At 36.7% G+C, this 22,049-nt stretch overlaps 1 protein-coding gene across 6 annotated transcripts in view; it reads right to left on the reverse strand.

Annotated features, from left to right (window-relative positions):
* Positions 1-22,049, reverse strand: part of Adamtsl1 (ADAMTS like 1) — a 946,298-nt gene that overhangs the window by 191,379 nt on the left and 732,870 nt on the right. For all 6 annotated transcript variants that reach the window (XM_074051743.1, XM_074051742.1, XM_074051741.1 and 3 more), the window contains 2 exons: positions 15,490-15,601; positions 11,842-11,980 (listed from right to left, as the gene is read on the reverse strand). In XM_074051743.1, coding sequence (XP_073907844.1) covers positions 11,842-11,980; positions 15,490-15,601 — 251 coding nt within the window. The remainder of the gene's footprint in view (positions 1-11,841; positions 11,981-15,489; positions 15,602-22,049) is intronic.

The following is a 22,049-nucleotide window of genomic DNA, read 5'->3' on the forward strand; positions in this document are numbered from 1 at the left end:
GTGGCTAAAGGATGAACAATAAATGACATTATAATAAATGACATTATAGACTGTGTGGGAGTCCCTGGAGGTCTGTAGGACTCCAATAAGCTATGTTAAACTATTTCGCTGATTTCAGTGAAAGCCTCTAATTGGTAAAAATGGGTCCTTGCTGAGGCCTGATCTGCTGGCTTCTGGAGGATTTATGACTCATAGATTTTGGATAAGAGGACTAGTGTAGCAGAGAGTGGTGGGTGAAAAAACAAGATTGGGAGATGAAGAGAGCTCAATATGGATGCCGAGCATGGTAGAACATAAGCAGAAGATGCTTAATTTGCAAATAACAAATACTAGGAAACCCCTCTTTTGAGTACTGAAGGAGCCCATGTATTCTATCTGTATACCTAAGACTGGTAGATAGGTATGTATTTATGTCTCTCTATAATTATGTCCTTATATTCAGTATGCTTATCATTAAGTAAATCACTCATTTAATGATAAACATTTGATTTTCACCCTAATCTCTGATATAAGATGATACAGGATGTTTGCTTTATATAAACTAGCAAAACTAAGCATTTGGTAAAAAGAGTGGACTGGGCATGCTGAGGATCGGAAAGATAAAATAATAACACTGACCAGAGATCATGAAAGATGAGGAAAAAGGAGAGAAGGATGAAGAGGACTGCATGGGTTCTGAAGATATTGCTGAAATGTATGGAGATGCATAAGAGAAACTAGATTTGTTTGAAAGAAAATAGAAAAAAGTTGTGAAGTCGATTCCACAGGAAGGAAAATCACTGGAGTGCTAATTTTTAAATTTATTTTACATGATTACATTTTCCATTTCTATTTGTACAATTAAATATTTTGAACTCACTTGTGTGATGAAATTTTCTTACTGTATGTGCATGCACACATATCTGCACGCTCTCACCTAGTGCTTGTGAAACTGGCTGCTGACTTTGGGCATGCTCAAAGTCTCATGGACCTTTTAACATAAGAATGAGATGAATATTGTGAACTTTTGCCTCTGTTTTGGGAATTAAATGACCTATTCTTTTCTACTTTCTTCTGAAAGACAAGAAGTTGGATGAAAGCCTAATTTTGCCTTTTGTTAGAATCATATGATATATTTCTAGTAAGTCTTATATCTAGTAATTCAGGGAATTTTCTTCCTAAAAGGTCTATATTTTAAAGAATGACAGCTTCTGAAAGTTCTTTTAATAACTTTAAACATCCACCATTATCTAATGATTATCAATTAGGGAAGTTACATTTTCCTGACCCTGCTATCTTTATGTGTGTATATCAATTTCTACATGCAGAAATGCATACCATTGCCTTTTCTCCTGAAAAAATTTATGACTATAATTTGTCATCTTCAATATTAGAATGAACTGTTGCAGATCTCTGTCAACTGAATTATCAGCTGATGATATTTAAAATGGAGACAGTAATATTGAAAGAGTCAAGTTGAACCGAAGAAAGGGAATAAATGGGGAATACACAGAACTCAAGATGTGAGCTGTGCTTTGGACTGATTTAGAAATTCTGTTTTTGTTTGAACAAGGAGCTTTAAACCTGGATTCAGCAAAACTATAGCTGTATTTATCTTTCTGTGGCATGGGTCATGGTGAAGACTCATAAAATGACTCTATGGCACCTGTGAAAACAGAAATCTATCAAAACAATGGTGCTCTGTCCAGTGCTGCTAATGCATATTCGTGTGTCAGGTTCTGTTCCTTCCTGAAGCTCATGCCACAGTCCTGGCCTTTTGCTGCACTATCACAGAGGGGAGGGAATCTTGCCTAAGCTTGACTTCCTATTGCTTATCTTTAAGAGCTGTTTTTTCCTTAGGTAAAGCATACATTATGAAGAATCGTGAAAAAGGATGCAATTTAGGGACTTGAAGAACTTCTCCCCATGTTTAGATCTAGATTAGGTATGCATGTTTGTGCATATACATTCAGATGTGTGTCTGAGTATGCAGGGAGTGGCGAAGGAGGCAGAAGTGATCTTTAAAAATGACTACAAAGGGAAGATATAAGAAAGAGTTGGGGATAAAACTACGCATTCTCCAGCACCTTAATTATCCTGAGCACTCTCATGTTTTTCATTTTGGACAGACATGACTCCACCTAAAGTTTCCCATCATCGGGGATTGTGTTGGTAAGACAAGAGAGTGAGCTTTCTACAGTTAATATATTTGCATTAATTAATTTGCAATTTAAAAAGACAGAGAAAAGCAGAAGAGGTGAGGATGAAAAAGTGAGCATTCCGGAGTAATGTGGTGTGAGGCACATCCTACCTCATCCTATCAAAGTACGTGCCTTTAGTGAATTGCCTGATGATGGAATAGGCTTTGATGTTATGACAGCTTCACATGGTGCCCTATCATGAGGACATAAAAATTTTGAGCCACTTTTAATGACATTGAAAATAGCTATGATGGTAACTAAAAAAACTGAAAACAGAAAGTACAATACAACCCACAATATTAAGAAAATCTGTGTGTTCCTATGTCACCTATATGACAATTTCCATAAAGCTTGTGTAAATTTGTGTGTCCACATGTGTGTGCACGTATACACACACAAACACACACACATACATATATATATATGTATTCTCATTAATATAGTAGGAAAACATCTAACAACCGTGGTTAGTTGGATTATGGATATTTTTGCTTGATTTGTAAATGTTTTTCTGTGTTTCAAATTTTTAAATAATGTATCACCTACGAAAATATCAGTAATTAAAATATCTAAGCATTCAAATTGAAAAAAGTATAAGGCAGGAACATTTGGAACTATGACATGAGTGGATGAAATGAGACCATCACCTCAAATTCCATGTGTTACTTAAAGATGATTGAATCTTGGTACAGAAATGACCAAGAGGTTACTTTAGAACAGTATCCCCAACTTTAAAAATCAAGCCAGAACAATATCCCTGACTTTAAAAATCAAGCCAAAATCAGGGTCACACTACTCAGTAGTGGAATTTACATATTGTGATAAATCTCTCTCTAATGGAAAAATCCTAATGCAACTAACTCCCTAGGCCCCTAATTTATGGGATTCTTTCTAGCATGGACATGAACCATCAGGAGACCCTCTCAATGAATCTCTCATGACCTCCTGCCTCTTCTCTTGGGCTGCAGATCCTCATTCCTGACTTCTGACAGCTGCATGTGCTCTAGGATTTTGGAGATCAGTCTGTCCCTGACAATTTTTTATCTTCTCCTGAACAGTGCTTCTTCTCTCATGATGACTGCCATTGTTCAGGGCACTGCCATTCTCCTACCCACCCCTACATAATCTGGGACATTTTTGCTTCTTTTCTTTTCCATGTTCCCTCTGGGCAGTTAACTCTTGTGGCCACCTCATACCAGTAACATTGGTCATGTCAGGCTCTTTCACACCAGTCTCCTACCATCTCTACCTATAGGAGTTGACTTCTGCTGTCATGTAACTGACATTTTAGTTCCCAATTTAAAAATCTTAAGTGAACCCATAGTTCCCTGTAAAATGCTACATTTTCTAAAGCCTTGTTCTATTTTTTCCTTTAACATCTAGCCAGACATTCTCTATCCCCCTTCCAAACACCTAAACACTAACTCTTCTCATCACTTTTAGAACTTTTAGCTATATATTAACTTCAAACGATTCGCAGGTTTTTCATTAGTTTAACACCATGAGACAGAATCCAAGGTGGTTCTTTATTGTATGTCTCAGGATAGCACCATGCATTTGAGTAATCAGCAAACACTCACTGAGCGAGTTCACGTCTTGGGTGTGTGGATGCAGGTAAGCAATGCAACTACCATTCAGCATTAAAACAAAGGAATGAAGAACAAAAACTGAGAATAAGGTTTAAAGATAGTTTAAAAAGGAGGGAAAGAAACTCCCAAACCATTACTTGCTAGTCACATATTAAGCCTCCTCCTTGCCTTTTGCTACCTCTCTCATCTTTGAGATAGGGCAATCTGTTTGGAGACATTTTTGGTAGTTTAGGAAGCAAGACTGGTTGACATAAGGCAGAGAAAGGAGAAAGTAATAGGAACTGTGCTCCTAGCCTGCTTGGCTTAACTCTATCTTTCCATTGGGTATCTCCTGGAAGTAACTATGAAAGCTTTATAAAAATCTCTTCCCTTTCTATCTCCTGTGTCATTCAAATACCATGCTGCTTCACAACTGTGCAACTCAACTCACCCTGGATAGAGTTGGGGCCCAGACTCTAGTTGATTCATGGCACCAAGCACAGAAAAAAAAAAAGGATGAAATTATGGGTGGGAAAGTGAGTTCTGGCATAGACTATGGGGCTCCATCTTCTCCAGACAATTTTGAAAGAATAGAAACCATCTTCTTCCTAAGTAGCACTTCAGGATGGGACAGGAGTGATCTCATGAAATGTTGAGAGAGCCTCAAGCACTTCGCTTTTTCATGAGTAGCAGAGACCAAAGGACTGGAGCACAATGAGGAAAAGACTTCCTGAGAGACAGAAGGTTAGTACATGGTCTTCTTGCTGCTTTCTTTCTATTTAACTTATCCTTGAATGCATTGCATCTGGACTTTGTAAAATCTAAGTGTTGGGTGAGGCCAGGCATTTTAAGATGAAGTAAGAAACAAAGCCTGGAAACTCATACCCTTGGATTCTATCTTACCTTTCTCTTCTTTGTGGCTGCCGAAGGCAGAACTCAGAGCTCTGTGGCCCACAGTTTGAAAACTACTGAACTCAAAATTCCTCTTCCTCTGCTAACACCTGTCAACCTCCTGAAGCACAATGAGTTTTCCTAAAATTTAGAGAAGCAAGTTGGAATCCAGAACTGAGAAAATGGTCTCAATTTTTTAAAACCACAGTTAACTGGAAGCAACATTCATTGACCAGAGTTGCCCTGGAACCACACCAAAGGGGACTGCTTCACTGTCAAGATCTGAAAACAGTTTTTTAGGTACAAGTTAATTTTATACTATAAAACTAACTACTGTAGAGTTTTAAAGTTTTTAATCAAATGATAAAATTTTCCTCACATGTAGAACAAAGGTTGCTGTGAGACATTATGGCAGGGGGCTGAGCCAGGGACCAGGCTCACTGTGTTTCTGTAGTGTAAGATTCTCGAACTAGAAGACTGTGATCCACATCCCAGCTTGCTTTTGCCCACCCCAACTTGGGACGGGTCACTTAACCTCTCTGAGATTCCTAGGTGTTATAAAACAAAAATGAGATAATGCACGTAAAGTATCTCATAAACTTCAAATAGAAGTGAGAAAGCGCAAGTCATTTTACTAGTTTGGGTCTCAATTTAATAATGATAACTAAAATTTATTGAGTGCTTGGTACCTTGCTAAGAGCTTAGTATGTATTGTTTCGCTGAATCCTCTCAGTTACTCTGTGACATGAGTAAGATGACAAAACTCAGGCAAAGAATTGCTAAGTAAAGTACAGACTTAGCTAGGAAAGTGACACAGCTACAAACTGACAGACTAAGGTTAGAAATGAGGATTATAACTATAATGACAATACTATACCATTAACTCATAAGCCAATTCAAAAAACTACACAAAATATTTAAAATATGAGAAATGATCTTACTACTAGTAATGAGTTTTGCTTGGTAGATGAATTGCCCTGACAACTGAGTTATAGCTGATTATTTGATTGTCAGATAATATGTGCTGTATCTCCCAGCTATGAAAATGCATCTTAAAAAGCACCAGGACTCTGCTTTATTTAATCTCATTATAAATAATACAAGAAAATGGAAATCTGGTTTTAGGGTGGTTTTTTTAAATTGTTTATTCATTAGCTATTCAAAATGGTATATTTAAATGAGATTGATCAGAAGGAAGTTGCTACTTTTCTAAATTATTTACCTACTGCAATAAAACTAGCTATTCCATGATTAAGGAAACTTTCATTACACCTAATTGCTAAATAGGTGAACCATTTTCTGGTCCTCATGTTAAGTTTTCCATTTTGGACACATATATGGCATGAATCCCAAGAGAATTGAACAGCAATGTCTCACGGTTAAGTGGGAGTTAATGGACAGTTGTGTACTGAGGTTTCAGGAGTTACTAGTTTAATTTCTCATGATCATTTATATTTAAAATCTCTGATAATTGTAACTTACTTCCAAGATAATATTTTCCTAGGAATTTATTTCCTCTCATTACAACAACCAGCAGAGAATTACATTCTTGGACTTAAAAGAGAATTCTTGAGTTCCATCTTCTCCTTTCATGGATGAGAAAGATGATTCTGGAGAGTTTATGGGTTTCTCTGAGGTAACATCAACGTAATTATCATAACCATGATGTTAGTGATAGTAACCGCGGTAACGGACATTTACTGAGTGGCTATCATGTATCAGGCACTCTGCTAAGCTCTTTAAATGTATTACACCATTTATTCCTCATGACGACTTCATGACCTCACTTCACAGGATGAAAAGAAAACCCTGAGGCTTAGGGAGAGTAAGTAATTTGCCGAAGGCTACTCAACTAGTGAGTGGCAGAGCCAGGGCTTCAAGCCAGGCCGTTTGATTCCAAAGCTCCTCCTCCTAACTACAAGGTTCTGTTGCTGTTGACTGCTTGGTCATCAAGTCATCCTGAGACCCAAGGTTTTTATATGCCACTACGTGTACTGTCCCTCCCCATGTGCAGTATCAATTTACAGTTACAGCAGAATTCAGTTCTGATACTTGTTTTTCATAATTTGGCCTCTAGCCAGGGATAATTTATGGAATTTACTGTCAAACTAAATGGAACTGGACCAAAAAACAAATCCATTTGAATCATTCAGAACTGCCACTTGGGGCATACAAGTTTGGGCATTTGCTTAGGACTATTGCTCTGAATTCCTTGAGGGAATGGGGGATCTGGATGCAGTTTAAGCCAGGAACAGATTTGTTTGCTAATGATTGTGGCCATGATAGTATGATGAGTGAGAGCTTTTCACACTTGTCCAACCCCTGCCAATTTAAGCCCCCTTCATTACCGCCTTGGAGGGAAAACTGAAGGTCTATGCCAAACAAATCTGAAAAGGTGGTTCTCTGATCTTCTTACAGCAGTGTCTTGCACAATTTCCCCCCACAACCTAACAGTCTTACCCATCCTTATCTCAGACCAAGATATGTAAGGCCAAATGTTGCATGTTTTACAGCTGAAGCTGCTCTGAAAACATAAGGTCCTTATTAGCTAAAGTAAAATGATGCCTCTTTGTTGTTTTTGAACCATAGGCATGTTTTTTGAGGCTTTCTGGCCACACAATAGGCTTGACCTTTCACTCAAGAGATAAAAATGGCATACACTGCTGCATATACTTCAAAAACACTCCCCTTGGTATAAGATAGAAGCTGTGATTATAAATGGTAGGCACATGAGAGGATTTTAATTTGATTAGGTCCCACATGTCTTAGTTACATGGGAAAGACTCATAACATAGTGTTAAAAAGTACAAAGCAGAAAACAATATACAGCAGATCCCTGATAAACAGGAGGGTTACGTCTCTGGACTTCTGAGAATTCCCATGTTGGGACTACCACCAGAACATACAACAGAGAGTATATAGAGCATGTAATCACTTAGTGACATCATAGCTGTGAGTTGCCAGTGAAAAATAGTATTACTTTTAGCTAAAAGTCATTAAATATTTATACCTCATTTTTCTCTCACTTTCCTTAGCGTTAAGTGTTGGCTCCCTTTTTGAGACCACTTTTGGCTAGAGGAAACTAAGTATTTTATCACTTCATAAAAAATGACTGCATAAGTGACACCAGCAGAGAGCAACAAAGCCCTCATGGGATGAAACCACTGGGCAGCTGGGTAGGCTCAATTGTTGGGTCTTACAGGGCAATGGTCTTAAATTCCTGCCTCAGAAAACCACAAGTTACTACACGTCATGGATGGTCAGGCTTGCTTTTAGAAGAGCGGAAACAAAGAATTGCTAAATATTGAATTCCAGGTGTCACTGTATAGAGTATGATCTCATCTATACAATGAGCTATAGACAAGATTGGAGAGAAACACAGAAAAGCCAGTAACAATGGTTATCTGTAGGCACTGGGGATTATTAATGAGTTTTATTATTCTCCCTATAACTTTTTATCAATGTATCTAGTTGTCTAAAAATGCTATAAAACATAAAAAATATATTTTGAAGAGAATAGGTTAGATGCCTTCTATCTTTTTAGCTTCAAGAACCAGGGGATGAATTAATCTATAACCATGGTAGCCAGGGGACATCACTGGAAAGGGAACACAATGAGACAAAAAAGTAAGGAAGAGTGAAAAAATGTGATGGGAAAATGAAGGAAGAAAAGAAAGAACCAAGAACTTAAAACTGGACAGAGGTCCAGTTCAGGTATTCCTGAAACTCTACAGGCCACTAGTGATCCAATCCTATCCTGGATTGCTACTGATTTAGGACAATTACCAGAAGTTGTTCAATTTCCTAAAACTAAAATGATGACAGGTACTTACAATTATTGAGTTTGAATTGGAAGGATCACGGGCACAAGATGAAGCAGGATTTAGAAATATTGTGGTCATTAAAAGGTTTCATATAGCAAATAAGACCACGGTAAGTAAATCTGACACCAAGGAAATTTAGATAATTTTAGATAATTCGTTCCAATGTATAAGTTTACTTATAAGAAAGCAAAATAATGAGAAGAGTGAAGCTACTATGAAACACAAAGAGTAGGGATCAGGGGGCCTGGCTACTGGTGATCAAATCTACTTTATTTCTGCTTTCTTGTAGGTTAGCTGTATAGAAATGAGAAAATTCTTACTACAACATAGAAGTTTCCTAAGGGTAACAGTTTTAACAGCTTCTCTTACAATTTTGGGATACTTAAATTTTCAATCAAACATAGTAGAAGAACTTGGTAAGTATTTATTTTACTAGTACTTTTTATATAATTATAACAATTTTTATAATTTAACAGCTTGAATCAGTTAAAAGTAGTTGTTTAATATGTTTGATTATATCTTTTGTGAATTACTGCTTAACAATTCTTTAAAATATGTAAAATGAAACTTAATGAAACAACTCTGTGGGACAAAAAGTTCTATGGGCACAGTTTTGTAATCCAAGAATTTAATGCAATAAATAGTCCTCTCACCTCCACTTTGTGGGTGAGAAAACTGAGGTCCAGAGGGTAAAGTAATAAGCTTAAAGTTGCAAAATTATTTAGTGCCCGTTTTGCCATTCATGATACTTGTCTTTCCCAAGAGGTAATAAACTTGGCTATCTGAATGGGATTTTGCTTCTAAAACCTATAGTAGGCCCCAAATTCTAGCATGTATTGGGAAATGAATGAATATCTCAATGACTAGATATTAATTCCTTATTGTCTTTTGAGACAAGTTCTCTTCATGTAGCCCAGGCTGGCCTAGAACTTGCTATGTAGTTCAGTCTAGCCTAGAATTCACTATCTTCCTTCCTCCACCTTCCAAATTCTGGGATTATAGACATGCACCACCACACCTTGCTCTAATTTGTTTTGAAATTCAAATATATGTGAATTTATACTAAGAACGTCTTAGTACGAAAGCTCTTTTGAGACTTTCTAATTTGGTTTAATGTCATTATGTCACTCTTGGTTTTACTATTCGACTGTAGTTATAGAACAGTTGTTCGACGGTTTAATTCTGCTGAAAGTTGGGAGAGCAGACCTAGAGTCTCTTCTATCTGTTTTTCTCAGAAATTTTCTCTCAGAATTCAGAACAGTTGCGTGGCTTCCAATACCACAAAAGAGCTAATGACTTTCATTCCATTCTTGAAGTACCTTTAGGGTATACTCCACATTTCCTAAGGCAGTTTTCTCTTAAGCCTCTCCTACTGGTAAGTCTTAATTTGTACAGCTTTGTCTAATTACTTCTTCAGTAAAAAAGCAACTTCCTGACATTTGCTTCTACCTTCTTTTTTCCTTTTCCTTTTCTCACTTTTCTTTCTTCTTTTTTAAAATAGCCACCTGTCTCAACATTTATACATGTGCTACATTAGATGTTTTAAAAGAACACAGGACATAGAAAAAGCATAAATTGCACAGGCAGATTTTTTTCAATGTAGTCTTTCACTTTTGGATAATAAGAAATGGGCCAAAACTGTACTCCCGCAGAGAAGAATGGGTAAAAATCCAAGGCCAGAAACAATGAATAAATTTTTGATTTTTAGCATTTTCTTTAAATTATTAACAAAATACTTTTATTTCACAACTGTCTTCTATAATCATTTCTTCATTTTTTTCCTGGTAGGGAAAAGATTTATGGAGTTGTGGGGTAATGAATCCTTCATCTCTCCTAGAAATACGTATACAAATTGTCATAGAAATGTGTAAACAGGACTTTCAAAGTCTTTATATGGCTGAGCTGACCTGTCTAAATTGGAATAAATATGATTTTTTACACACTGGTCCTTCTGTTGTAGTTATGTATAAAAATGCATAAATGGAATAATTTTTAAAAAGAGTTCAATTGCATGGGGCTGTGTCAACATAGCTGAAAATATCTCAAATACCTAATATTTCCAAAATAAATCCAAGAAAAAATTTAACACCTTATTTAGTTTTTATATCATATCCAACTTTTTAAATACATGATATACTGATATAATATGAAACTAAATTAAACTTCACCTAAATTTTATAGCTATAAAAATGTCTATTCTTTCTCTTCCTTTAATGAGTTCACTTATGATGTACCTTACGGTATCTTAAATGTAATTAACTTCTGGTACCTTAAATTTAATTAATAATAACAATATCACATCACATGTAGAATTTGTGAAGATAAGATAGAAAAAAATACAATAATATAAACTTTTAAAAATTAATAGCAGAAAACAGAAATGAAAATTGCCTTGTCTACACTCTAAAGACAGAATGATTTGCATCCCATGCAGTATTTCCTATGTAGTATTTTAACTATTCAGAACTTTCTTTTCATGCCTATATAATTAGTAGAGTCTGATTTTAAAATATAACATTCAAGTGGTCAAGTGTGTCTTAGAAATCTAAGGAGTTTGGCAAGGATACTTGACCTTTTGGTCTTTGTGATCACTCGTTGTTTTTGTAGGGGAAGAATTTTCTTAGACCCCCTAAGAAGGATGAGTTGAAAATGACTAAACTGTTGCTAAAAAGAACCACTAGCACATGTAGCAGGTGTTAAAGCAAATGTGATTACTTATCATCTAAGGTATTTCATTTGTCAAGCTGTTTAATGATCCTGCAAATAATCTGAGGGCCAATTATGGTTTCCACAGAACAAACAATATGTGAAAGTTTTCAATGTTTAACTCTTTAAAATTCTTCATTTAAAAGATCTTCAAAAAATCTGACCTTGGAAATAAGTCCTGCTTTCTATTTAGTGAAGAATGAGTTTATTCAAAGGTAGAACTATTCTAAGGCTGGTTCTGACCTAATTGATCAGTGTAGACTAATTAGGTTAGAATAGATCAGCTGTATGATCATGTACCTGATCAGAGACAACGGAAAAAGATGGAAAGAAACCTGAGAACATTGTGTCATCACATTGGTTAAGAATGTCGAGTCATTCATAGGCCTGGACTTTGTTAAGTAAATAAACAAGAAATGAAAAGAAATCAGAAGAGAAAGTGACTTTGAAGAGTGTCTCACCTAAAAAGGAAGTGCGTAGGTCTTGAGACAGCACCACATGGCAGAAAGAGCAAGGAGCACGGGGACTAGTAACATAGAATTAGAGTGGATATTGGATACCAGTACTCATGATACTCATGATTTACTTTTATGAAAAATTCATTTTAACTTAAGAAGCTGATTTGAAACCTGATTTGTCTTTATGATAAATGAACTAGTACATTTGACTGACCTGGCTGGACAGGGATCCAAGTTGCATTCCTGAAGCTTGGGTTTGGGTTTAATATTCTCTGGGTAATAGTGACAGTACTGATCACCAACCACACGGTTGCTCCGGAGATCATAACACTCAGCCGATGTCAACTGGTAACCTGCAGGTATCAAACCAACCAGGCAAGTTTAAAAGCACAGGCCAACACAATACATTTCTTTCTGATTTTTGGCTATCTCACATTAATGGAAATTATCCCCCCAGGCCTCAGTCATTTCCAATGGGAAAAAAGACATATAACTGGAAGGCTCGTTAATTTTTGCTGGCCTCAAATACTGGATTTTTCTCAAGAAATCCACTCATTTTAATAATTAAATTGTATTATAGGGCTTGAATTACATAAGGGCATAGCCAGATTATAAGACTTGGTGGGAAGAGCTACTCTGTTGCTTTTGTGCAATATAAAAATATAACGCAGAATTCTGCATCCAAAAAAGACCACTTGTATTTATTTACCAACCATCTTATGGAAGGATGCTAACTTGCCTCCTTAGCACCTGAGGGCACTAGAAAGAATAAACTCTCAAATAAATAAATATAATCGATACCGACATTGCCACTTTGGACAATGAGGATTGATAGAGTATAGCACAGGATCAGACCCTACCCATGGCCAGGCAACGTTATTTTTGCCTAAATTCAACCTGAATGGGTTGAACTGAATCTATGGACAATTAAGATCCCAATAGCAGCCACCAAGAATCCTGTTCTTTCACAGAACTTAAGAAAAAAATCCAATAACAACAACCAAAATAACTCCTTCCTGCTGATTAACTTCTACTTTCTCCAAAAGTCATTTGACATTTCTCTTTAAATTAAGCCTCTGGCCCATACTTCTTAGCCTCTATCTGCAAATTTTCACTGTTTATAGCTGCCTCTATTTTTAAAAAGTTGCTGGGTAATAATAATTTTCTTCATAATGTGCTCTACCTTTACCTGCTTTTTTATTGTCTTGTACATTTCTGGAAGGGTAGTGATCAAGACTTTGATTCTTGGGGTGTCTGATAGGTATACATAGAGAATTAAAAAAGTTGTATCCTTCTAATCCTAGTCAACCCCCCAAATATATCTCCCTAGCATGGGGATGAGTTTGATTATTGCTTAATAAGTATTAGGAAGCAAGATTTAAAACTATAAGGTACTTGCAAAAGATTTTAGGAAATCAGGAGGATTTTAAGACAGATTTCCTGGCTGCAGGCTGAATTCTCAGACCACCCACAAAAATTAATTGTTCATTAAAGACCTAAAAAAAAGACCTCTTAAAATTCCACTGGAAAGATGAAAAGCATGGAAGGTAATGAAAGCAATGGGTAAGAACACATGCTCCATATAATTTTTTGCTTTATAGGAAAATTAATAAGCAAAATGATATTTTTAATATTTACTTTTCAAATCCATTGTGCTCCAAACCAGCTAATTTTATAATAAGATAAACATTTTATAATTTTCCATATAACAATTTCTACTTAAGGACAGAATTTATCATGTAGTAAAATGTGGGCATAAATAACAAATGAGTTATAAATCTGAGATTATGCTTGTTCAAAATCACAATTTGTCAATCTGCACTCATTGCTTTGAAGCTCTTCTTTAAGTGTATAAAGTGAAAAGTTAGAAAGGAAAATGAAGTAAATGACAAAAGTGTTCAAATAATATTGTGTTCTGAAGTTTCACAAGGTGCTTTGGAGTAGTAATTCTTTCCACGTGGTAAAAGGGCCAGGCAGTTAATTCTGAAACCAGAAACAGGGAACGGAATTTAAGAGATTATTTCCTTTGTCATTTTCAATCTGGTGCACAAAATGAGAGGAAGGAAGGGTGGTCTCCATGTCCTGCCCACCTTCATTGACAACACTTTTGCTTTTATCCTGGTAATATTTCCTTTGAACAAAGGTTTGATACTTGAAAATACTTGAAAGCCATGGATATTCTACTTTTAAATGTGAGGAAAATGAAGACCAAAGGAGTTGGATATTTATGAATGTAACACTAATTGCCTTATTTTATTGTAAACTATTATCAAGTTACTGAAATTATACTTTCACGGAAACTCAAGGCGAAGTTGGTGTAGTATGCTTATAAGTGAACTGCTATTTCTCACAAAGTATGGTTTTTGTTTAAAAAAAAAAAAGAAAAAAATTTCCATAGACTTTTTTTCTTTGAAACTATTTTCTGGGCTAGTCATTAATAGATATATCAAAATAATGTATTTCCATGAAACATCAAAATAGTTGGCAGTTTCTTTTAACCAAAATAATTTTCTATTTAGGACAGAGCAATTGTAAGTGCTATCCCACTGAAGTGTGTAAAATGCTGAGTTAATAATTATTTAACCGAGTGAAATACTTGATGGCTGTTTGACCCACTGCTTTTCAGCTAAAATCCAACACTGGTCCACAGAACCACATTCCTAGTGGCTTGTTCATGTTATGCAGACAGAGATAACACAGCTAAAGATGAATTACATCATCGATTCTTACTGTTTTATAAAACTGATGGGCAATCATTTGTCTCCATTTTGAGATACCACCATTTTATCTTTTGTCAAATTAAATTAATGATACCTAAGTGGATGAACTATTTAAAGTTAGCCACTTAACTGGCTTCCATGACACTAGAGCTAGAATTTATCTGATGTGTTAATTTTCAAAGGAATATATGCACAATTTTATACCCATTAATTAAAAAATTTAAAACATAATCCACAAATGTTGGCAATGGGTCAAAAATAGTCACATGCTGCTTGTTACTTTTCTGGAAAGAATCTGGCAATATTTGCTACTAGCCATAAAAATTCTGAACTCCTTTGTTGAGTAACTTTACTGCTGAGTACTTACCCTTAGAAACCAGCTTAAAAGGAGAACAACACTTAAATACTAAGTTATTTATCACATTACAGTAGTATAAAAGTCTACATGAACTAAGTGATCTGCTACAGGGAAATGACTAATGAATGATTATAAAATAATTCAAAGCAATTATATAACTACTATAATTAAGAAGAGCAGAAAATGCAGGGGAGGGGGGGGGAACCCTTTTGCAGCCACACAAAAGCCTGTGCATAAGACAGACAGATAGAGTGGACAAAGGAATTCATTTTGTGACTTTTCAGAAGTGATGGCTTTTAGTGAATATGTAAAGTAAGTGCCATTTCTTTTGATGCATGGATAATGGAGCACAGGTAAAACAATAACTGAGCGTCAATCTACAGGGTAGTGATTTTTTTCCTGGTAATAAACTATTTCCTCTAATTAAGTAAGACTGACAAATACTATTCACTTGCTTCCAGAATAAATGACTTCACCTCAATCAGAGGAGTAGTTCAATACTCAAATGAGTAGAAGTGCCTTGGGACAAAGCTGTCAGCAAATGATGAAATTCCTAGTCCTGGCTTTCCATGAAATCAAGGAAAGAAGAGTTTCTAGAATGAGACTCTAAGGAACAAAGAGTTCATGGGGCATCCCAACTGAAGTATTTGCCCTAAAGCAAGGCTTCGGGATTTGGCTCCATTCAGAAGGGATCTGAACTGCCACAACTCCCACTTTCTTCCATGCTGAAGTTATTCCGCTCTCAAAACAGCCTGCAGGTTCTAGGCTAAGTGAGTATCATTACCTCCTCCACAGGTTGCTGAGCAAGGAAAGAAGTCTGTCTCCCTCCATCGGTGGATGATAGGCTGATAGAAGATGAACTGGACCGTGCTGTCTGCAGGCCCTGAGTCATGGATCTGCAGGAGACAACAAGAAAGTTGAAGGATGAGTGTAACAAAGGGGTGTTTTCTGGGTCCCCAGCAACTTTGGACAAGGACACCTGATGGTGCTGAAGACCTTGGGGTGTGTGGGGGACCACAAAAGGAGGGGAGTGGTGATGGCAGTATTCCATATTACCAGGTAGCCAGTGAATGGTCTTTACAGGTGCCCTAACTGTCCTCCTTTTCTCAGCACTGTTGCCACAGAACAAAGACTGCAATGTTTGTGATTGCACCACTATCTGGTCCTAAGTTGTCACTGCCTCCTGTATTTCCATCCTCTCTGGTATAGTAGATAAAATTGTGTGGGCTTTTAATTGTAAATTCAGAAATAGGCAATCTGTTCTATGAAAATGATAAATTCCATATATTGCTAAAAATGAAAGGTATTGTCTGTGGTTAAGAAAAAAAAAAGAAGAGTCCAAGAATCATATAGCTTTTCCCACTCAGAAACATACATAAAGCTTCCTGTCATTTATTTATATATTTGAATGTGCAAAATTACCAGCCGGAAGCTTACTAAGATGCAAATTACTGAGCCCATGTCCAGAAATCTAGGCAATTCCAATTAGGTAGTTTAAGAATCAAACTTTGAAAGACATCAGTTTATACTATAAAAGCAGTCACTTTTAAATAAAACTGGTGTTTATGGAAATTACAATTCTTTTTTTAAAGGAGTAAAGTAAGACAATAATTCTTCAATGGTTCTTAAAAGCACAAGGTTTAGAAAACATGCTCAAATTGAAAGAGATGAAAGAAGTACTTAATAGGGATGATTAATTTCATGGGCCTCTCCATAGTTCATGAAGGCAGATGAGGTGCCTTTCAATATTTAGGCTGCTTAGCAAGGTTTGGACTATTTAATATGTTAAAGATTGTTCCAAGAACAATTTAGTGGGTCACTTCTTACTCTAGCTACCTTGTAGCAATTAGAAAACTATCAGAGTCTCACTGAATCCCATGGCCAGTCTTTAAGTGTTTTTAATCCTTCCCAAGGTCTCAACTGTCCTGAATCTAGGGAAAATTGATGGGTCTGGCCTTCAGATTATTTTAAAGATAGCTCTCTTTCTCTGCTACTGATTTTAACCTGAGGCTTAAATACCTAGGAGGCAAGGAGAAAGAGGAATACTGAACGAACAGGGCTAAGGAAAGTCAGGAAGTGCCAAAAACCCCCTCTAGATCTGACTTTGGAGTTTAGATGGAAATGGAAAGGTTCCTCAGAAATCTGGGGGAGCTGGAGAAGAGAGAGAGAGAAAGGGGGGGGAACCTACACATTATCTCATATGACATGACACTGGGGCTCTAACCCATGGAGCACGTGGGTCTTTTCTAATTAGAATAAACAGTGATATAATTTCCTCCTTTAAAACAAAAACAGCTGAAGCAATACATGTCCGTCACAAAAGGGGAGTATTATCTGCAAGTTAATATTAATCAGTACTATGTGTCAGATACAAAGGCACCAATTGCTGCTTTAGGGATATTACATTAATCACATTCTTTGGAAATCTCTGATTTTGTTTTAAGCTCACAAAAGCCTCTCCTTCTCTTGAGATGTGTGGTTACTACACTGGAAAACTATTAGAAGATTCTCACTTGAATTCCACTTTCTAGAAAAGATGAAAATTTGTTTAGATCTAGGGAAAGTTTTTTCTTGCGGGGGTCATTTCGACTATCAGAAACTGAATCCTGGGACTATGAGGAGGAAAATCACAGCTATTTAAGGCCAAAGTGCAGAGGATGAGACATTACCAGGCTTGGGAGGCCTTGTTTTGGAATATCTACAAGTGCCAGGGCTTGATTTGGTCTGGTTAAAAGGCAAAAGGTAGAGCGAGTTCTTTTCTTAGGTCTCTAGAAGTTATCAATGTGCCCTACTAGGAAGAAACAGATGACAAGGAGGAGTTCTGGTGTTAAGAGGGAGGGTTAGCAGACACCATGTGGAAGGAAAGAAAGCAAATTGCTTCAAAAGAATATTGCCCTTGGTAAGTCCCATGAAAATGATGTATAATAAGCATAAATTATGAGTTTGTACGCTCACATTTTAAAAATATTGGATGTGAAATGGGACCTCTTTATTTCATATATATAAAACCAAACATAAAATACGCAAACCTCTGGTCATATAATCTTGCATAGTTTTGACTACATTCATAACACTTCTGCTTTTCCCATCTCTATAGTTCCATTCTTAATAATACATTAAGAATACATTATTACAGCCTTACCAAGTGTAAGGTATACTTCATTTATATTAAATCTGATCTTAAAACTAATTATTATCCACATTTAAGTTAATGGGAAAAATGAGGCTCAGAGAGGTTTAGTAACTTGCTTGAGGCTACACAGCTAAGGAACAGTAAAGAGTAATTTATTTTCTTTTTTGGAAATGATTTTCTGTCTCTTTTTAATATAATTTATCAATTTGGGTATTAGGCATGATTTCCACATGTATTAAATGTTTAAAGGACAGAGAAAAGACATCTTCCCAGACAATATTACTTCTTTACACCGACTACCTCATTGGGGGTCAGGAAGTACGGAGCAGGTATTTTGGAAGTTTCTGAGACTATCACATACTATCCTACACCTTAACCTAAACTGCCTTGGACCGCCATGTTTCCTTAGCTTTGGATTTTTTGTTGCTGTTAAGTTGAATTTGTCAATTGAACATTTTTTTTTGGTCTTTTTTCCATCAGGTGCTTTTTTTTTTTTTTTAAGTAGAAATATAGTATCCATTTTCTCTCTTGACTTGCTTGCTGACCCAAACTAGTAAAGAGTAATTTAAATTCAGATCTACGTATCTGTAAAGCTGCCATTCTTTTCATGGAGTCAGGCAATCTCCACAGTGGCGCTGTGCACTTATGTTTAGTTGTATCCTTGTCTTAGTATCTTTTTAATTTTTCATTTTAAAGTAGAAAAAGTTGCTTAAAATAAAGAAAGAAGAGTCTAAACAGAAGTCTACCTTTGATGACCTAACTGTTGCTCATAGAGATGAGCCCTTTCTCTGGTTGCTTTGTTGCAGGCGGCTTGGCTCTTGTTATCATTAGCTCTGTAGCTCCATAAACCTTGAATTCTCAAACATCACATGCTTGTTCTCAGGAGCATGCTGAAAGCTTCAGTTTGACACCTTAGGTTGTTGGTATAGGGAGCCGGACACATCTGGCATATGCAATCTTGACCTCCTTATGCTAATACGAATAAAGAATCTTCAGAACCAAGCTCTTCTGCCTCCAATTACAATGTCTCAGTGTTTCTAATTCAACATAATGACTTCTCACACTAAAAGTAACTGAGAAGGGGCTGAGGGGGTGGCCCAATGGTAGATCACTTGCCTAGCATGTGCAAGGCCATGGGTTCAATCTCCAGCACTGCAAACAAGGATAAATGAGAAGACTAAAACTGGCCCCTTGATTGTAAAAGGTGCTACTGCTGAGGAGACTCTGTGGTGGGGAGCGGGGGGGGGGGGGGGGGAAGGAGAGGGTGATAGGGGGTGAATGGGATTGAAGTACCTTATATATGTATGAAAAGAGCGCAATTAAACCCACTAAAAACTGTTAAAAGGTGGGGAGGTGGGATATTAGGAACAAGTAATGTAGATGGGGTGATTTGATCAGAGTACATTATATGTATGTATGTAACTATCACAATGAAACTCCTTTGTACAATAATCAATGCTAATAGAAATATGGGCCCTCTGCAGAGAAACTGATTGCACTGTGATGGCAGAGCTGGAGGGCAGAATGCATGTGTGTGTGTGTGTGTGTGTGTGTGTGTGTGTGTGTGTGTGTTAGTTTAGTTTTGATTCTGTGTAAATCCAAAGGAACCAAGGAGAAATTATAAACACATTAAGCCAACATCAAGGTCACAATGACCCTCTCCCACATAAAGCACTATGAAGGTATCTTCTTCTCTATTGAGAAAAGGACAATTGGTGAGCTTTCAGATGTTGCCCAGTCAAGTATTTTCTCTCGCTGGCATTGGTGTTGCAGAAACTCTGCCAGACAGGTAGCTAAGGGTAGTGGCAGTCAGGGGTCCCCCTAACCCACCATGGCTGTAGTTCAGTTGTTGCTCTGAGGCAAAGTAGAGTCAACTTGTTGAGGACAAGTGGGCAAAAGGGAGCCATGGGTGATCTGCTACAGTGTCTCTGAGCTGGAACACAAGCCAGAGGACTGACCTGGTGACAGTCTCTCAGAGCAATGGGCTGTCATGACTTGGGAGGGCCAAGAAATGCTTGCTAGGAAGAGAATAAAATGCAAACAGGTACTTATGCTTATCAGATGTCTCAGTCTATTTCACTTGGTTTAGGGCTGTTTTAGCAGTTGGTAGTGATGTCACTATCAAGAAAAGCTATAAAATATTTTAAATGCTTTTATTTGAGCTTTCAAGATATGCAACAATAATCAAATCTTCCTTATAGCACTATGTGTCTATGAATGATTAATTTGGGTACAATTGTTCTTTCATTTCCCTTCTCCATGTCTGTCAACTCCATGGAAGCAGGTAGCATTTATCTTGCTCATCCTTTTTTCTTTGGCATCATCTCCAATGTTTGGCCCTCAGCAGGTGTCCAGACAATTGATAAATAAGTAAGTACATAAATGAGCAAACAAATTGTATACTGATCATGGTTATTTCTAGTATTTTTGGAATTATAAACTATTATTTGTGATAAATTTTTAGAATCATTATCATCCCCTTATACACATCTGCCAGTTTTCTTAAAGATGTTACTTATTGCTTCCATCAAATGATAAATTTCATGAAAAGAAGCAGAATTATTATAAAACAACTGCACCCAAGAGCACTTTCCACTTTCTTTTGATGGCCATCTTATTACACCGATAGTCTGGTAGTAGAAAGGTTTTGTAAAAATCACTAGTTGCTACTGGAATGAAACACAGATTCAGTCATCCTGCTATTTGAAATACCTGATAATTTTAGCAACTGGAAATGATGCCTAAGATGAGGGATGATTAGATAAAAATGATTGTGAAATTGCTAGTCCTCAACTTTACCTTTAGATTTCTTAGAGCTTTTAGTGCTCCTAGAACTTCAGACCTCAGTTTGGAAGACATTGTAGTTCAGCCTATAGGTCCCTAAGTCAGGTTATATGAGGGTTGTTGGCTGTGGTTAAAGCTCTCTACCATGCTGGGCAGTAGGGCAGTGGATCAGAGATGTCTCTGGGAACAGGAGCTGGAATGTGTGCTAAAGACAAAGAGGTGGAAAAGACTGGCCAGGAAGGAAATGCTGCAAGACAGAGCAAACCAGAGCCTGAGAAGACTTTCCTAGTGCTCAGAAGGAGAAAGAAGGTAAGGAAACAAATGATCAAAGTACAGTCAGGGAGGACAGAGCTATGCAAAGGCTACAACTCTTAGCCATAAGAGAAGTAAGGGGCCAGTTCTCTGGCTCTGTCTGAAACCTCACTATGTGATTGGCAAAACAATCTGCAAAACCCAGCAAGCAGTGCAGTGTCTTCTAACCATCTCAGTTCTAAACTCCTGAAGTCTATTAGCAAAAAGGGGGATACTTCTTGGGGGAGTTACTACATGTAAAACTGGGGTGGGAAAAAGAATCACTACTCACTGTTGGCTTCTTTGCTTTCCTACAGTTGACCTAAACTTTTCCTCTCAAAAACACTTGGCTTAGGACAATGATTATTCGCTCTTCTGCACACCAGTTAATTGGTATGGAAAGGCCATCTAGGTCAGGCCAGGTAGCAAGGCAAAACCAACCTGATCTTAAACGAAGGCTGGCAACAAAGCTTTAGTAATGGCCAGCATGCAGTGGAGAAAAGAATTAATCATTTCAATCTTTTTCTTGGAATTCACAGGCTTTCCATTTCTCAAAGGTTTTCTTAATCACATTAGACATAGTGAATATCTATAGCTTTTACTATCTGTCCTTTTAATTTTCTGTATTCAGTTATATAAATCATTTCTTAAATGTATGCACACACACATATGGAAGTCCTGTAAACTTACTGGACAAAGTGAACTTTCATTACTTTGTTCATGTTATTTTTTTCTAGGCTCCTCTTTTAATTTCCCTTATAATAAAAACAACTTTTAGGGTGCTAACTTATGTATAGGGTTGTACTTAAGGCTGTCCAGGACAAAATACAAAGGCATTGTCTCTGCTTAACACTGTTAACTGATATAAGTGTAAGCCACGAGTTTTATATTCCCCTAGAATACCGACAAAAGGCTACTTCTTTGTGGTGAAAGTTATCACCACAGAATTGATAACTAGTTGTTAATTAGCTAAATTGAATCATTCCATAATGTACACAGATTTCAAAACATTACATATATGATGAAAGCATACAGTGCTATCTGTTAATTTTAAAAATATACACAAAAAATGTCACTTTGGCAAAAAGTTGAGATGATGCCAATCTTTCTAACCAACTTCCTTAACTATAAAAATT

Source organism: Castor canadensis, chromosome 13 (assembly GCF_047511655.1).
Source record: "Castor canadensis chromosome 13, mCasCan1.hap1v2, whole genome shotgun sequence".
Taxonomy (NCBI): Eukaryota; Metazoa; Chordata; class Mammalia; order Rodentia; family Castoridae; genus Castor; species Castor canadensis.